Source organism: Erythrolamprus reginae, chromosome 1 (assembly GCF_031021105.1).
Source record: "Erythrolamprus reginae isolate rEryReg1 chromosome 1, rEryReg1.hap1, whole genome shotgun sequence".
NCBI lineage: Eukaryota > Metazoa > Chordata > Lepidosauria > Squamata > Dipsadidae > Erythrolamprus > Erythrolamprus reginae.
The window spans coordinates 347,227,404-347,243,101 of record NC_091950.1 but is presented as its reverse complement, the minus strand read 5'-3'; the positions used below and the strand labels follow the sequence as shown (position 1 = coordinate 347,243,101).

At 40.6% G+C, this 15,698-nt stretch overlaps 2 protein-coding genes across 2 annotated transcripts in view; one reads left to right on the top strand and one right to left on the bottom strand.

The window, feature by feature from the left end:
• The window catches only part of MRPS18A (mitochondrial ribosomal protein S18A), a 39,008-nt gene extending 37,508 nt beyond the window's left edge, over positions 1–1,500 (top strand). Inside the window, exon 6 of the mRNA XM_070734199.1 lies at positions 1,147–1,500. Coding sequence (XP_070590300.1) covers positions 1,147–1,291 — 145 coding nt within the window. The 3' untranslated portion in view covers positions 1,292–1,500. The remainder of the gene's footprint in view (positions 1–1,146) is intronic.
• Positions 1,501–4,803: 3,303 nt separating this feature from the next.
• RSPH9 (radial spoke head component 9) overlaps positions 4,804–15,698 on the bottom strand; it is a 29,464-nt gene continuing 18,569 nt past the window's right edge. Inside the window, exon 5 of the mRNA XM_070740834.1 lies at positions 4,804–5,069. Within this exon, the coding sequence (XP_070596935.1) occupies positions 4,909–5,069 (161 nt within the window). The 3' untranslated portion in view covers positions 4,804–4,908. The remainder of the gene's footprint in view (positions 5,070–15,698) is intronic.

Genomic DNA, 15,698 nt, shown 5'->3' with positions numbered 1-15,698 from the left:
CTTGGACCATCATCTTTCAGCTGTGGCGAGGGGGCGGTCGGCCATGTTCGCCTGGTGTGCCAGTTGCGGCCCTATCTGGACAGGGAGTCTCTACTCAGTCACTCATGCCCTTATCACCTCGAGGTTTGACTACTGCAATGCTCTTTACATGGGGCTACCTTTGAAGAGCGTTCTGAAACTACAGATCATGCAGAATGCAACTGCACAAGCAGTCATAGGCCTTCCTAGGTATGCCCATGTTTCTCCAGCACTCCGCAGGCTGCATTGGCTGACGATCGGCTGCTGAATGCAATTCAAAATGTTGGTTATTACCTATAAAGCCCTACATGGTTTTGGACCAGATTACTTATGGGACTGCCTTCTTCTGTATGAACGCCAGCGACCGGTTAGGTCCCACAGTCAGCCTTCTCCAGGTCCTGTCAACTAGACAGGACCTGGAATCAGCTCATACTGCCCTCACCCTCCTTGCCTTCCACAAGAGTCTAAAGACTCACTTGTGCCGACAGGCTTGGGGACACCACACATCAGCCCCTGCCGATGAATGGAATGCATGTTTGGTCTGTCAAAATGAGAGTGACTGGTTTTTTAATAAATTGGTTTTTAGATTGTTAGTTTTTAGTTTTAAATAATTGGATTTAGGTAATTTTGTATTGTTTGTTTTATATGTTGTAAAGTGCTCTGAGTCCTCCGAGAGGGGCAGCATATAAATCCAATAAATAAATAATAAACCTGACACCCAGATGTAGCCAGTCGGAATTGGACCTTGCTGAAGGACCAATATGGGCCTGGTTTTAATTTGAAACAATGAAATGAATGAGAAGATAATGGCCATTGACTGGATTTCAGAACAATACTTAAGAGGAAATTAAAACAGAACAGTTTCTTATTTCTTACCTGATTCCTACCAATTTAAAGTACCATGGGGCAGGAGCATTTTAATTAATTATTCCTGCTATTATAACTAAAGATGTACATTCCACAATTAAAATGCTTAAGAGATTATGTCACAGAGGCACATGGGGGCCCTACATGCCATTTTTGTGCTGATAAAAATGAGGATGGCGTTTATAAGTATTTATTGCATTTTAAACATCTTTTGTGATTGCCCGTTTTATTCATGGCATGGTTTTCTGCTTCTCTTCACAGGTACCATACCAGATACCCTAGCGACTCTGTGAGACCCATTTACAACAAGGGCAGAAAATGGTGCAAAGTTCCTATGCCTATATCTCACCCACTACTTAAAGATAATATTACCTATGGATCAAAGCCCCTTCGTTTTAACCACTGAAGAAGTGTGCGGCTTGAAGTAGACAGTGGTCATTCAAACCATCCTGTGTGCATCATCAATGTTTTGTAGAGTCTGGAAGAAACAAAATGGTTGCAGTTGTTGATGTTGTTTTGCTGGAGCCTGGGAAGGCCAGTTGAACCACCAAATTGTCGCCTCTATGGAGGCATATTTCATTTTTGTGTATATTCCAATTAAACACTTGAGATGAATTTTTTGTCATGAACTTTTTTTCAGTTACAGTGGTACCTCTACATAAGAACGCCTCTTCTTAAGAACCATTTTCTACTTAAGAACCCGAGCCCGGAAAAATTTCCCAGGAAATTTGAGAGTGGCACGAAAGCCCGGTGCGTGCTCCTCCTCGCCGCCTCAGAGTCCCCCTTAAAAGTTTTGGATTTTTTTTTATTCACCTCACCTTCTTCCTTCGGCAGTGACTATCCTCCTCCTCTTCTTCCTCCTCCTCCTCCCACCCAAATTCCAGGATTTTATTTTTTTCCTAATGGGTTTGCACGCATTGTTTTACATTGATTTCTGTTCTGTCTGAGTCCCCCCAGACGCCAACACCAACCAAAAAGAGTATCCAGACACACTGGTAAAAAGCAAAGGCAGTTTATATACTGGAAAGCAAACACAGGTAACAAAAACTGTTCTTACAGACAGGAACACGATGCAGTTTCACAGAGGTTTCACGACGGCCAGGCAATAAAACAGGATTCTTGCTGGCAAAAACAACTCTGGAGATAATAAAACCCACGCCTCCCCCAAGTCTTCCAGGCTTCTAGGCCACAAGCCAAGATCAGAGACGCCAAGAATCGAAGCAAGGTCACAGGACTCCCAGTTGATAACTCTCCACGAGACTGTAAGGGCGGGCCTGCCTTTTCAACCCTGCTGAGGAGAACCACACCCAAACCCAGCTGTTGCCAATTCAGGGATGGAAATATCTTTCTAATTGACCCCTTTGAGCTGCACGTCTCTGCCGCATGTCTATTATAGCCTGTGCGTCTTCATCCAATGAATCCAGGCTACTAGCTGGGGAGAGGGGCCCCCCCGGGGGTCTCAGGCTGCTCTCCCTCCTCCTCCTGACGTTCCTCTCCCCCGTCTGCCTGGTCCTCCCCCTCCTGGTCACTGTCCTCCTCCTCTGGGCATGGATCCGGCAGAGCTCCAGCCGGTCCCTGAGGAGCCTCAGGCTGAATCACAACAATTTCTATGGGAAAAATTGCTTCTTCTTAAGAACATTTCTACTTAAGAACCTGGTCATAGAACGAATTAAGTTCTTAAGTAGAGGTACCACTGTATTTCAATAGCCGGTATGCTTTGCATCCTATACTACCCTAAATGAATAGCTGAAGAATACAATCATATAATAAGATTTGGAAGAGTTCTTTTTAAAAAAAAAAAATCATACAGTCCAGATCCCTGCCCAATACAAGAATCACCAATGCTAAAATATCTCCAGAATTATGTCCACTATCTCTTTAAGTAGTCTATTGTTGAATAGCATAACATTAAATTTTCCTGTCCAATCACAATCTGCTTCTTTGTAATTTAAATACCATATTTTGCGCTCCGTAAGACATACTTCCCCCCCTCAAGAGTGGGTGGATATGGCTGTGTGTCTTATAGAGCAAATATCGCAACTGGGCAACAGCGGTGAGGTCCTTTTACAGTGCTGAACCCCACCAGAGTGCAGGAGTCAATAGGCTCACTATCTCTGGTTCTCTCATGCTCCACCTCTTGTTTTCACTACTGCTGCTCCATATTCGGTACTCAGTATTCACAGTGAGATGGTGTTCCACATTTGTTCAACTCTGACCTACACAGATCGGAACAAAGGAAGTATCCACGCGCTGAGATTTCGAATCAAACACTTTTATATAAAAAGCAAGATTTTATACAAGCAAATTCAAGCCCTTCAGTCCATTTTGGCAGCTTTCCCTGTCAAATTGGCTAAGAGATAAAAGTCCAGGCAGATACCGAGAATCAACGCTAATTAACACATTCCTCAGTGAGATCATGTTTTTTCAATCACACATACGATTCTCCAGGTTTTGCTCAAACAGCTGCATCTCTGCCTGATGAAGTTAGAAGAATAATAGCAGGTTGCCAGCAAGGCATTTCTGGAACCCCAAATCTAGGACTGCCACCATTACAAACATTGGAACACCACACCCCTTTACCCAGAAATCTTCCTTTATATACTATCTGGGTGTGATCAACTATTTCCTAGAGATATAGCTGGCTAGACTTTCTTTCATAGGCTCACTTTCTGAACTTTTTCCCGTAAAAATATTCCTGTCTGCTTTTTGATCTTCTGATCCGGGCATCTAATAGGGGCTCCTGATCTCCCATATGTTTCTTCTCCTCTGACTCAAGATATTACCATCATTGGGGTTTCTACAGTCTCTAGAGGTTTCTTAGGTTCCAACTCTCCCTCACTCTCACTATCTGACTCAGTTGTCCAGAACACTGGTGTAGGGTACCAAGACAGCCCCGATTCATCCTCCTCAGAATCTGTGACTAACTTACCTGGTTGTGGACCACTCACAACAACATTCCTTTTGTTTTTCTTGTTTTGTTCCTCTAAACCTAGATATAGAACCAGGGTGGCGTAGCAGGTAGAGTGCTGTACTGCAGGCCACTGAAGCTGAATGTAGATCTGTAGGTCAGTGGTTCAAATCTCATCACCAGCTCAAGGTTGACTCAGCCTACCATCCTTCCGAGGTGGGTAAAACGAGAACCCGGATTGTGAGGGCAATGTGCTGGCTCTGTTAAAAAGTGCTATTGCTAACATGTTGTAAGCTGCCCTGAGTCAGGAGAAGGGCGGCATAAAAATCAAATAAATATGTCTTGAGGGGTGTTTTATAGTGTGAAAAATACGGTAATTGTTTTTCATCTCATCTAAGATTTTCCTTCCTTACAGATCCTTCATTATCTAGTTACTGTCCACTGGAAACACACTACATTGTTATTCCTAAATATATACGTCAAAAATTGGGTGCAATATCCTCAGTGTTGTCTGGCAAATCTATTTTGCCTCTCTATTTTATGGATGCAGCTAAGGATTGCACTTAGGTTTTTTGGAACTATTCCGCAGGAGTCCCATATTCTTTTTGTATATACCCCTAACCCGTATACTTTTCCACTCCCAACTCTCTGTTCAGATCTTCGATATGTTGTGTGTACATGCACTATTGTAAATGTCTATAGAGATTCTCAATTATCCAGGTCATGGTTGTCCCAAAGGAGCTTTTTCAAAAGGCAACTGAACTTCCTTGTTTTTCCTTGAAGACATTTCGCTTCTCATCCAAGAAACTTCTTCAGATCTGACTGAATGGTGGAGAGTGGAAGGATTTATATTCCTTGCAGTTGTCTGGTCTTTCTGAGAGTCATTGAGGCCAACTGGAGATTTATCTTTGCCCTCAAAGTCACCTGAACAATGCAAATGGGTGTGAAACGATTTCAACTACTCTCAGAAACTGAACTTTGTTTTTAAAATATGGATCACAAGGAGGTAGCCGGATTTCACATTGATTTATTAAATCAAAAATATAGACATTATAAGTACAAAATCATTGCAACATTAGGACATAACTTCCTTAATTTTCTTGTGTTTGTGATCTTCACAACATGAAAGGTAAGTCAATGTTCTTCTCTCCATTGCCAAAATAGATATAACCATGCTGTTTAGTATTAGGAAGATGATAGAATGTGAGTCCAGGCCAGAGTAGACTTCGCAGCACTACTATTCTGCCTCCTCTCTCTACTTGGATGCTCCAGGATCCTATAGAAAAAACAAATGTTTACAAATATCACCATATACAATGAGATCACAGATACTTTTAACAGAAAAACAGCAATAGAGGAATTAGGAGCAGCAAACATTTATAATTCGTTCCACCCAATCTATGTTCAGTAATTTCTTGAGAAATTGCAGCAATCTTTCCGGTATAAAATGCAACATCTCCCCATCATTCCTGTGTGTTGCTCACATATGAGAAATGAAATAAATACAATATTCCTGTGAGTCATCTTAATCCTCATCCAGTTCTTCCTATCAGATTTGAGGCTTTAAAAATATCTATTATGTATGTCTATTCAAACTACCATGAACAGTATCTTCATCTAGCTCCTAAAATAAATCTAGTAATATCTACAAAGGTCTCCCCTACTCCAATAATAATTTCCCTCTTTGTGGATATTTTACATTTGTTTAATTATGCAAAATTAGTTACCTCCTTTTCTAATAATGGCAATGCCTTCTTAAATTTGTAGTCCCCCCAAAGCAAGAATTCATAAGTATTGAATATCATACTACTGTGTTTTGAATTGTGATGAGATATTATTATTCTAAGGGTAAAATTAGTGCTTCAATTCCCGAAAAGCAAAAGCAAGACAAAGAAACAGCAGAGAGTGAGTTACAAAGCCTCCATTAGTTTACAGAACAATTCATTTTCCTTGGTGTCTTATGTGGTTCCAACTCTGAAGAAAAGGAGCATTAACATAGTAAAAGGATTACAGTAGTTTCAATGTTAATTATGCTTTGGTGATGCCAAGAGTATTAAAATATAATTCAAACCTAGACTGGTCAATGGGTTTTGAACTAATAACCAGAGAACTATGGGAGTTTTAAAAAGAGTATTACAAGTGGATATGCTTAATCCAAAGAAACCTGACAACCCTGGACAATAATTCCAATAAATAATAGAAATATTCAATATGCAAATGTTCAGGTAGTTCCTAGAAAATGAACTATAGATATCTTAATACAAAGCTATTCTTGTGGCAAATGTGTGCTTTCTGAATTCCATATCAAAATGAGTGTTCAAGAATCTATATTAGATACCATAATACTGAATACATAAACAATACTGATCACTATACTGTAAGTCTGGTGTTAAGATAATAATTTACTCAATGAAATCAATGGTACTCTTTTGAATACTTCAGTGACACACTATTATTTCCTGAAAGTTGAGCTGACCAGTGCCTCCAATTCAACCTACAATAATGATCTGTGTGTGTCCCCCCCCCCCCCCCCATTTAATTTCCACCACATACTCTCCCTGGGATATCCTCTTTGGGACTGCCATTAAAGGCCATTCACAAATTACAGCTGGTGAACAGAGCAGCTGCTTCCTTTATAAGAAGAAAACTACATACAAGCCCAACTTTTTTTACCCAGTTCCTGCCAAACAACTGTCAGATCCACTGTTTCTCCTTTGTTAAACTTGAAGCAGCAAAATCAAAGCCTCATCTAATCCACAATTGAACATTACCTATTTTTGTTAGCAAGCAACCCAAACCATTCACATAATCGAATTCAAAGTGGAATTTAATGAAATTTTAATTATATTTTATCAAGGAAGGAGATGCAGTTTCCTTTAAAAAAAAATCAGTCATTCCATTTAAATATAAATTGTGTACAAAGAAAGGTAATTTTCATAGGTATTTTTAAAGATAGCTGCGATAATGCTTTCTACTTAATTGTTGACAGTAATGGCTTGCTCCCAGTTCAGCTTGGTTTGGCGAACCATAGCAGTGGCAGCAGGAGGCTCCGCCCACTTGCCCGGGACTCTTCTGAGCATGTGTAGAAGCAGTGCACGCTCAAGCGCATGCACAAACCAGTAGCAACAGGTTTTTAAAACCCACTAATGTTTGTTGCCAGCATCTAACCATCATCAGGAAGCAAATGAGAAGCAACATTAATGGAGGAAAAACTTTTTCAGAACATTGATAAATCAAGACTGTAAACGAAACAAATACAGTGGTACCTCATGATACGAACGCCTCACCATACAAACAACCCGAGATACGAACCCGGGGTTCAGAATTTTTTTGCCTCTTCTTACGAACGTTTTCCGTCTTACGAACCCGCTCCTGCCGCTGAGAAGCCCCGCCGCCCAGCTGTCGCTTTTTGAAACAGCCGGGGGGCTTCTCGGCGTCCGCCTGAACCCAAACGCCAAACCCGAACTTCCGGGTTCGGCATTCGGGAGGCCGCTGAGAAGCCCCCCGGCTGTTTCAAAAGACGACAGCCGGGCAGCGGGGCTTCTCGGCGGCCTCCCAAACGCCGAACCCGTAAGTTTGACAAAAGTTCAGGTTCGGGAGGCTGCTGAGAAGCCCCGCCACTCAGCTGTCACCTTTTCAAACAGCCGGGGGGCTTTTCAGCGTTCTCCTGAACCCAAACGCCAAACCCGAACTTCCAGGTTCGGCGTTCGAGAGGCCGCTGAGAAGCCCCCCGGCTGTTTCAAAAGATGACAGCCGGGCAGCGGGGCTTCTTGGCGGCCTCCTGAACGCCGAACCCGGAAGTTTGGCAAAAGTGCACCAGAAGGCCAGACAAGGAGCAACGGTTGGAAGCTGACCAAGGAGAGATTCACCCTGGAAATAAAGAACTTTCTGACAGTGAGAATGATCAACCAGTGGAACGGCTTGCCTGTGGAGGTTGTGAGAGCACCAACACTAGAGACATTCAAGAAGAGATTGGACTGCCATTTGTCTAGAGTGGCATAGAGTCTCCTGCACCAGTAGGGGGTTGGACTAGATGACTTACAAGGTCCCTTCCAAGTCTAATAATAAACAAAACAAAAACATCTACATGATAAACTGTCTTTGGCTCAATCCTGACAAGATGGAACAGCTCTAGAGGTTCGGTCCCCCAAGCCCTGCCTGACTTCTTATCTTTGACTCTAGGTGAAGTTGCACAGATGCACTGATCTGCAGGTCTTCTCTGCCTACTGTGCCTTTCCCTGGATTGGAGGCCCTGCTCATGGTTACTCATGCCTTAGTCACCTCCCCATTGGATTATTGCAATGTATTTTATATGGGCTGTCCTTGAAGACCACTCAGAAATTGTAACTGACCCAGAAGCACACATAGTATGAGGTGCCCATTGGTTCATCCAGGTTACACTTCTACAGTGGTACCTCTACTTATGAACTTAATTCGTTCCATGACCAGGTTCTTAAGTAGAAAAGTTTGTAAGAAGCAGCAATTTTCCCCAAAGGAATCAATGTAAAAGCAAATAATGTGTTCGATTGGGGAAACCACAGGGAGAGTGGAGGCCCTGTTTCCTCCCAAGAGATTCCTAGAGAGGCCCCATGGAGGCTTCTCCCCACTTTTTCCGGCCCTGTTTCCTCCCAGGAGATTCCTAGAGAGGCCCCACGGAGGCTTCTCCTTGCCTTTTCCGGCCCTGTTTCCTCCCAGGAGATTCCTAGAGAGGCCCCACAGAGGCTTCTCCCTGCCTTTTCCAGTTACACTTTCGGAGGCTCGGGTTTGTAAATGGAAAATGGTTCTTGAGAAGAGGCAAAAAAATCTTGGAACACCTGGTTCTTATCTAGAAAAGTTCATAAGTAGAGGCATTCTTAGGTAGAGGTACCACTGTATTTTCAAAAGGCTGAACTGGCTGCCAGTTCTCTTCTGGGTGCAATTTAGGGTGCTAGTTATCACCTTTAAAGGACCTGGTTATTTGCAGGGCTGCCTTTTCCTAATAATATCTGTTCATCCCACTAGAACTGATATGGATGAGAGAAAGTAACTGGCTCAAAATCACCCATCTAGCTTTGTGCCTAAGACGAGACTAGAATTCACAGTCTCCCAGCTTCTAGCCTGATGCTTTATCTACTACAACAAAATTGCTTTCCATGTACTGTGGCAAATGTTAATGCCTGCTACCCTCTTTTAATTACTGTACTAGCTTAGTTAATTGAGCAAGTCTGATATGTTTATAAATAAAACGGGCACTTCCTACCTCAATTGTCAATATTGAAGTTTTTATCTTCAGTGGATGGAGGGAAGCAGTAGTAAGAAGACAAATCTTCGAGTAGCTGACGGGACACCTCAGCTGCATTATGTCAGCTATTCATGAAAGAGGCTTTGCCTCTTTATTATTTTTATTTTTTATTATTTTTAAAATAATAAAGAAAATTTGCTTTTCAAGCCGCACTTGGCAGAGCTCAACTTAATGTTGCCTCATTTAAAAAAAAAAAATGGCCTGACCAAGCTCCAAAAGAGAAAAGAGATGTGGGAGGAAAGAGCCTGGGAAAATTATCCTTTGGATAAAGATTGTGAACTTCCGATTCCCCCTCTGGAGCAGGCTACAGTCTTCACCCTGCCAAATAAGAGTGGGAATGCTAGGGAGGTGCCTACAATTTTCCAAACAAGACACTGCTTGGAATGTTTTTTTGCTCAGCCAACCACTGCCTTTTTGATGGACCATCCGTCAGAAACCATCTACCTCCCTTTCAGCTTATGCTTTTTGTCTAGACTGTCACCAAATTCATATTTCACCCTCATGTCTGCCTGGTCTCTGGCCTGAAACATCTACTGTAAGTTACATAGTTATGGAGATTATTTTTAAAACTAATGTTAAACTGGGAAGCCCTTGAAACAACAGAGAGCTGGTCCACTTCAAATCCATTCTTCCAAAACACTGCTGCTTTGGATGCATTTCAAAGTTTATCTGGTGTGATGCCTGGCAGGAAAGCAAGAAAGTCATCATTGAGTAAAATCTTATGGTCCCAAAAGTTAGTATCGGGATAATAAAAACAAGAACACCTGACTCAAAAGTGATTGCAATTAAGAGAGTAGCAGAATTATACTAACACACATTTATGATGCATATAAAATTGACTAAGTTCCTAGACATTTGTGTCTTTTATTGGTAATCACTTCCCAGATGTTAGAATTTCAACAGAACTACATTAGTTTATTTCTGTAGCATTCATATATGAAGTTTCATTTAGATTTTATAGTGATTGTATCTTTCCCTATATATTGCGCATAGCAATAGCATTTATTTTATTTATTACTTAGATTTGTATGCCGCCCCTCTCCGAAGACTCAGGGCGGCTCACAACACGTGGAAACAAATCATAAATAATCTGACAGATTTAAAATATTTAAAGATTTAAAAAAGACCCCATATAATAACAGACGTACACACAAGCATGCCATATATAAATTAAACATGCCCAGGGGGAGATGTTTCAGTTCCCCCATGCCTGACGGCAAAGGTGGGTTTTAAGGAGTTTACGGAAGGCAGGAAGAGTAGGGGCAGTTCTAATCTCCGGGGGGAGTTGGTTCCAGAGGGCCGGTGCCGCCACAGAGAAGGCTCTTCCCCTGGGGCCCGCCAACAGACATTGTTTAGTTGATGGGACCTGGAGAAGGCCCACTCTATGGGACCTAATCGGTCGCTGGGATTCGTGCGGCAGGAGGCGGTCTTGGATTTAGACTCTCGTCACCGGCTCAAGGTTGACTCAGCCTTCCATCCTTCTGAGGTGGGTAAAATGAGGACCCAGATTGTGGGGGCAATATGCTGGCTCTGTGAAAAAGTGCTATTGCTAACATGTTGTAAGCCGCCCTGAATCTAAGGAGAAGGGTGACATAAAAATTAAATACATACATACATACATACATACATACATACATACATACATACATACATACCATTTCACAGTGCTTTGCAGCCCTCTCTAAGCAGTTTATATCTTACCAATTCCAGAAGGATGGAAACATAGAAACAGAAGATTGATGGAAGAAAAAGACATCATGGTCCATCTAGTCTGCCCTTATACTATTTCCTGTATTTTATCTTAGGATGGATATATGTTTATCCCAGGCATGTTTAATTTCAGTTACTGTGGATTTACCAACCACCTCTGCTAGAAGTTGGTTCCAAGCATCTACTACTCTTTCAGTAAAATAATATTTTCTCACGTTGCTTCTGATCTTTCCCCCAACCAACCTCAGGTGGTGCCCCCTTCTTCTTGTGTTCACTTTCCTATTAAAAGCATTTCCCTCCTGAACCTTATTTAACCCTTTACCATATTTAAATGTTTCAATCGTGTTCCCCCTTTCCCTTCTGTCCTCCAGACTACAGTATACAGATTGAGTTCATTAAGTCTTTCCTGATAAGTTTTATGCTTAAGACCTTCCACCATTTTTGTAGCCCGTCTTTGGACATGTACAATTTTATCCATATCTTTTTGTAGGTGAGGTCTCCAGAACTGAACACTGGATTCCAAATGTGGTCTCACCAGAGCTCTATACCAGCGCTCTGGAAGGCTGAGCCAATCTTGTGGCGGTCAGGACTGCTGGCAATTTTGCATTCTAACCTCTGTACTACCATGGCTCTATAGCTATCATTATAGTATCAAATATAGTATCAATATTATACAACTGTAGTATAGTTTTCCCAAAGCTTATGCAGTTTGTACAGATTTAACTGGAAGGACAATCCATGCTATCGATTTCATGGTGCTTAATATAATGCATTATTAACATCATTCTCCCACAGATGAGATTAGCCCTGACTTAGTGGCATTTAGAAAATCCATGAAAAAATGGTTCTTCCAGTACATTTCTTGACCGAGCCCACAAGATTGTTAACGTTGGATGTAGGATGTTCTCCATTCCAGTTACTCTTATTTATATTTGTGCTTAACTGCTTTGTTTTAATTGGCTGTCTTACTGTACGCCATCCAGAGTCACATTTGTGAGACAGGTATATAAGTCTGATAAATAATATCATAGAATTAAAATTATTTATGCCTTTCAAAACATACCTCAATTTATTTTTACATTTGATTATCAGTAGTGAAATGAAAAGCTTAGTTTAATAATCACATTCTTAAAAGTTGCTTCATATAACCGCAAAAATCTCACTTGTCTATGATATTTCTTTGCTAAAAACAGGCTAACTAAATCTATTTTGTATTCATTGTACATGTCACTAAGGACCACTAAATAAACTACGGTAGTACCAATCTATAAAAATGCTTCCAAGAGAAATTCTTGGATAAATACTTTAGCCTCCTAACTGCCATGATAAGAAAGCATTCATCTAATAACTTTTTTTATCTATGAAGATCTTCTCTGAACTTTTCTCTAAATTATTCCCAAGGGACAAATTGTGCTTGTCCTTGAGAAGTGATAAATCATAGTCAGTACCTATCCTTGTACCCACAGCATGAACTGTAGCAGGACTGAAAATGCAGTCCTGAGATATAGCACTTTTGGAGAAGGGACTCGATGGATAAGTACTGAACTTTACCAGTTAGCAGAATATTCTTCTCCAGCTTCTAATGTTAATGTCAGAAAAAAGAAAGGAGCCCCAAAAGTATTGCATGCTTTCATTGTCAAGATGGACAGCTGACTAAAACCATATTTCCCCCATTTGCATGACAGTGGTAATTATGTGGCAAAGGTAGTTTATTTCCCAATACTATTTCTTGCTAAAGCATATTCAATTTGGAGTTTAGCTCTGAGTTCTTATCTCATCCTAACATGTAAATATTTTAGACAATGAATACAGTTGTGCACATTTTGCAGGCCTTTTAAGGTTCATGACTTTAAAACTATGAACCCTGAGTTGCAATTTTGTGACTGTTTATCTAATTCAGGGGGGAAACATAACAACATTAAAAGACGTAAGATTTTTAGTCATGGAGCAGTCTGTGCTAATAAAATAGTACAGATTCTAGTCTATTAATTATTCCATTTTTTATTTTTAAAAGACATTCAGAACAAAAAGTTTTCCAAGTAATCATTAAGATTTCAGTCATAAGTTCTGAGGGCCATTAAATTACATGGCCCTTTCTTCTTGGTCCTATGCTTCTGCGGGATTTTAATAGAGACAGCAAAGGAAGTTGCTATAGAAACATGTTTGGAACATGCTAGGCAGCACGTAGCATCTACCTGGAAAGCCCCTGGAGTGATATATCATCTTCACAGTTCTTCAAATCCTATTGATCAAGCAAAATAAAATGGAAATAGTCTTTTGTCTCATTCATTATATCAAATGAAATTGGGCCTCTTTTAAACGTTACTTCTATGCCACCCTGAGTCCTCCGGGACTGGGCAGCATAGAACTCAAATAAAATAAATAAATACTGTCAGTTTCCAAACTGAAGTCAATTTTTCAAATTTGTACCCTTCGTTAAAAGATTCATCAGCTGATCAAAGAAACAATGACGTGCTTTGTTTCAGCATTATGACTCTTCTTGCTTTTTCTGCTTTTATATATTCTTTGTTTTCACAGTAATAACTATTTCAGCAACAATAATAATAGCTTTTGGTATTTTTGGCATTTCTTAAATCAAGTTAAAATATTTATCTTTTACAAATGTTACAGTCACCTCATGTCTTGATTTGATTATTGGTTTTGACTTAAGAAAAACAGTAATTAGGAGTTCCATTATGATTAAAAGACTGTTCTGAATAGCCTGTCCCAAAATAAAGTAAGCTATTCTAAGAATGTATCCATCGGACAATTTCTAAACGGATCCACAAACACAATAAACCAAAATAAATATATTAATAATAAATACAGAAACCATATCATAAATTACTATAAAAGAAAATAATAGGTTTATGATAATAGATTTTAAATTAATGCCCTTCTGAACAGCTTTGTTCAACAATTCAAAGTGTTGGTTATGACCTATAAAGCCCTTCATGGCACCGGACCAGAATATCTTTGGGACCGCCTCCTGCCGCACGAATCCCAGCGACCGGTTAGGTCCCACAGAGTTGGCCTTCTCCGGATCCCGTCGACTAAACAATGTCGTCTGGCGGGACCCAGGGGAAGAGCCTTCTCTGTGGGGGCCCCGACCCTCTGGAACCAGCTCCCCCCTGAGATTAGGATTGCCCCCACCCTCCCTGCCTTTCGTAAACTCCTTAAGACCCACCTTTGCCGTCAGGCATGGGGGAACTAAAACACCTCCCCCTTGCCCATGTTGTTTTGTTGATTGATTGACTGTGTGCCTGTTTTTTATATATACTGTTTTTATGAGATTATTAATTTAAATTGTAACTAGATGGGTGGGCATTGGATTTGGTATTATGTACTGTACTGTTTTTTATTATTGTTGTGAGCCGCCCCGAGTTTGCGGAGAGGGGCGGCATATAAATCCAATACAGTAAACCTAAACCTAAAGCATTCCTAAACATCAGTCGTGATGGAACTATTCTGATGTCTAGTTGATATACAGAATAAGACCCACTGATGACAAAGTTTTCTCACATTCCTCCAAATCCCAGATATGAAAGTAACTCTATGCATCTCTGCATAAAACTCAGGCACTGGAAAAATAGTATTTATTTGAAATGGATGATCTGAGGATTCCTACGTGCCAATCCATGTCAAAACCACAGTGGTAGTTGCATAATATTAGAGTTTGTTATCCTTCTTTCTAGCTGCTATCTCCTCCTTTTCCATTTCTGGTAGCCTTACACTCCAATAAATCTATACTACTATACCTGTACAATAGAGAACTTGTTAATTTGATCCACATAAAACGGGTTGCAACCTTCTTCTGCATAGGGGGCCAGAGGCCATGTCTGTGGGTAGATGATAGGCCCATCTCTCTCCTTCTGTCTCTCTCTCTCTCTCTCTCTCTCTCTCTCTCTCTCTCTCTCTCTCTCTCTCTCTCTCTCTCTCTCTCTCCCTCTCCCTCCCTCCCTCCCTTCTTTTCCCTCATCTTCTCCATTCCTCCCTCCCTCTCCTTCTACTTCTCCATCTCCATTTCCATCTCTACCACCACCATCTCTAATACACTGGCACTTGGAAGGATTTGTGGAAGAAACCATCAATATTCTATTAGGGGGGAAAAGGGAGATTGACCAAAGAGGAAAATGAGGGCATGATCCACAACATCCTGGGAATAGAAATGCATCTGTTCCCAACCAAAAGATTGGGAAAGAAGAGAACCATGAGGAGGAAGAGATCTAAGTAACCAAAGGTATGTTATAAAATAGTTTTTATTTATTTTGTCAGACATATGTAACATAACAGATAATAGTATAAACATGATTTTGAATGCATGAAAAGGATAGAAATACAAAAGGACATTAGGACAGGGACGGTAGGCACGTTGGTGCTCTTATACAGGCCCTTTACAGATCTCTTAGGAATGGCTTGAGGTCAATAGTAGACAATATAAATACACGCATACTCTTAACATGATCCAAATAATGCACGTCTATATCAGGCCTGAGACAGAGTTATAAAATGGAAATCCTTTTTAGGACTACCGTGGCTCAGAAAGATATGCTACTGTATTTCTTTTTGGAGCTATGAGCCAGATCTACCCTTTGGGCCATAGTCTGCTGACCTCTGATGTAAAGCTTCTGAAATTCTTGATTTTTTTCATCCCTTATCTGCTTTTTTCCCAAACCATGAATATACAACAATATATAGGCTTCACTATATTTCTTTCAACCATAAGAAAATAAATTGGAATTTTTCCTTCCTATTTTAAATAAACCACAACTCCCATTGTCACCTTAAAAAAAGAGAACTAATCTATTTAAATTAGGTATAGATTCCCAGCAATATTAGGATTACATGTACTCCTTCTAAGAAAAAATCTGCAAATTATCCATTCAGACAATGTCCATTTTATGGCAGCCTTTT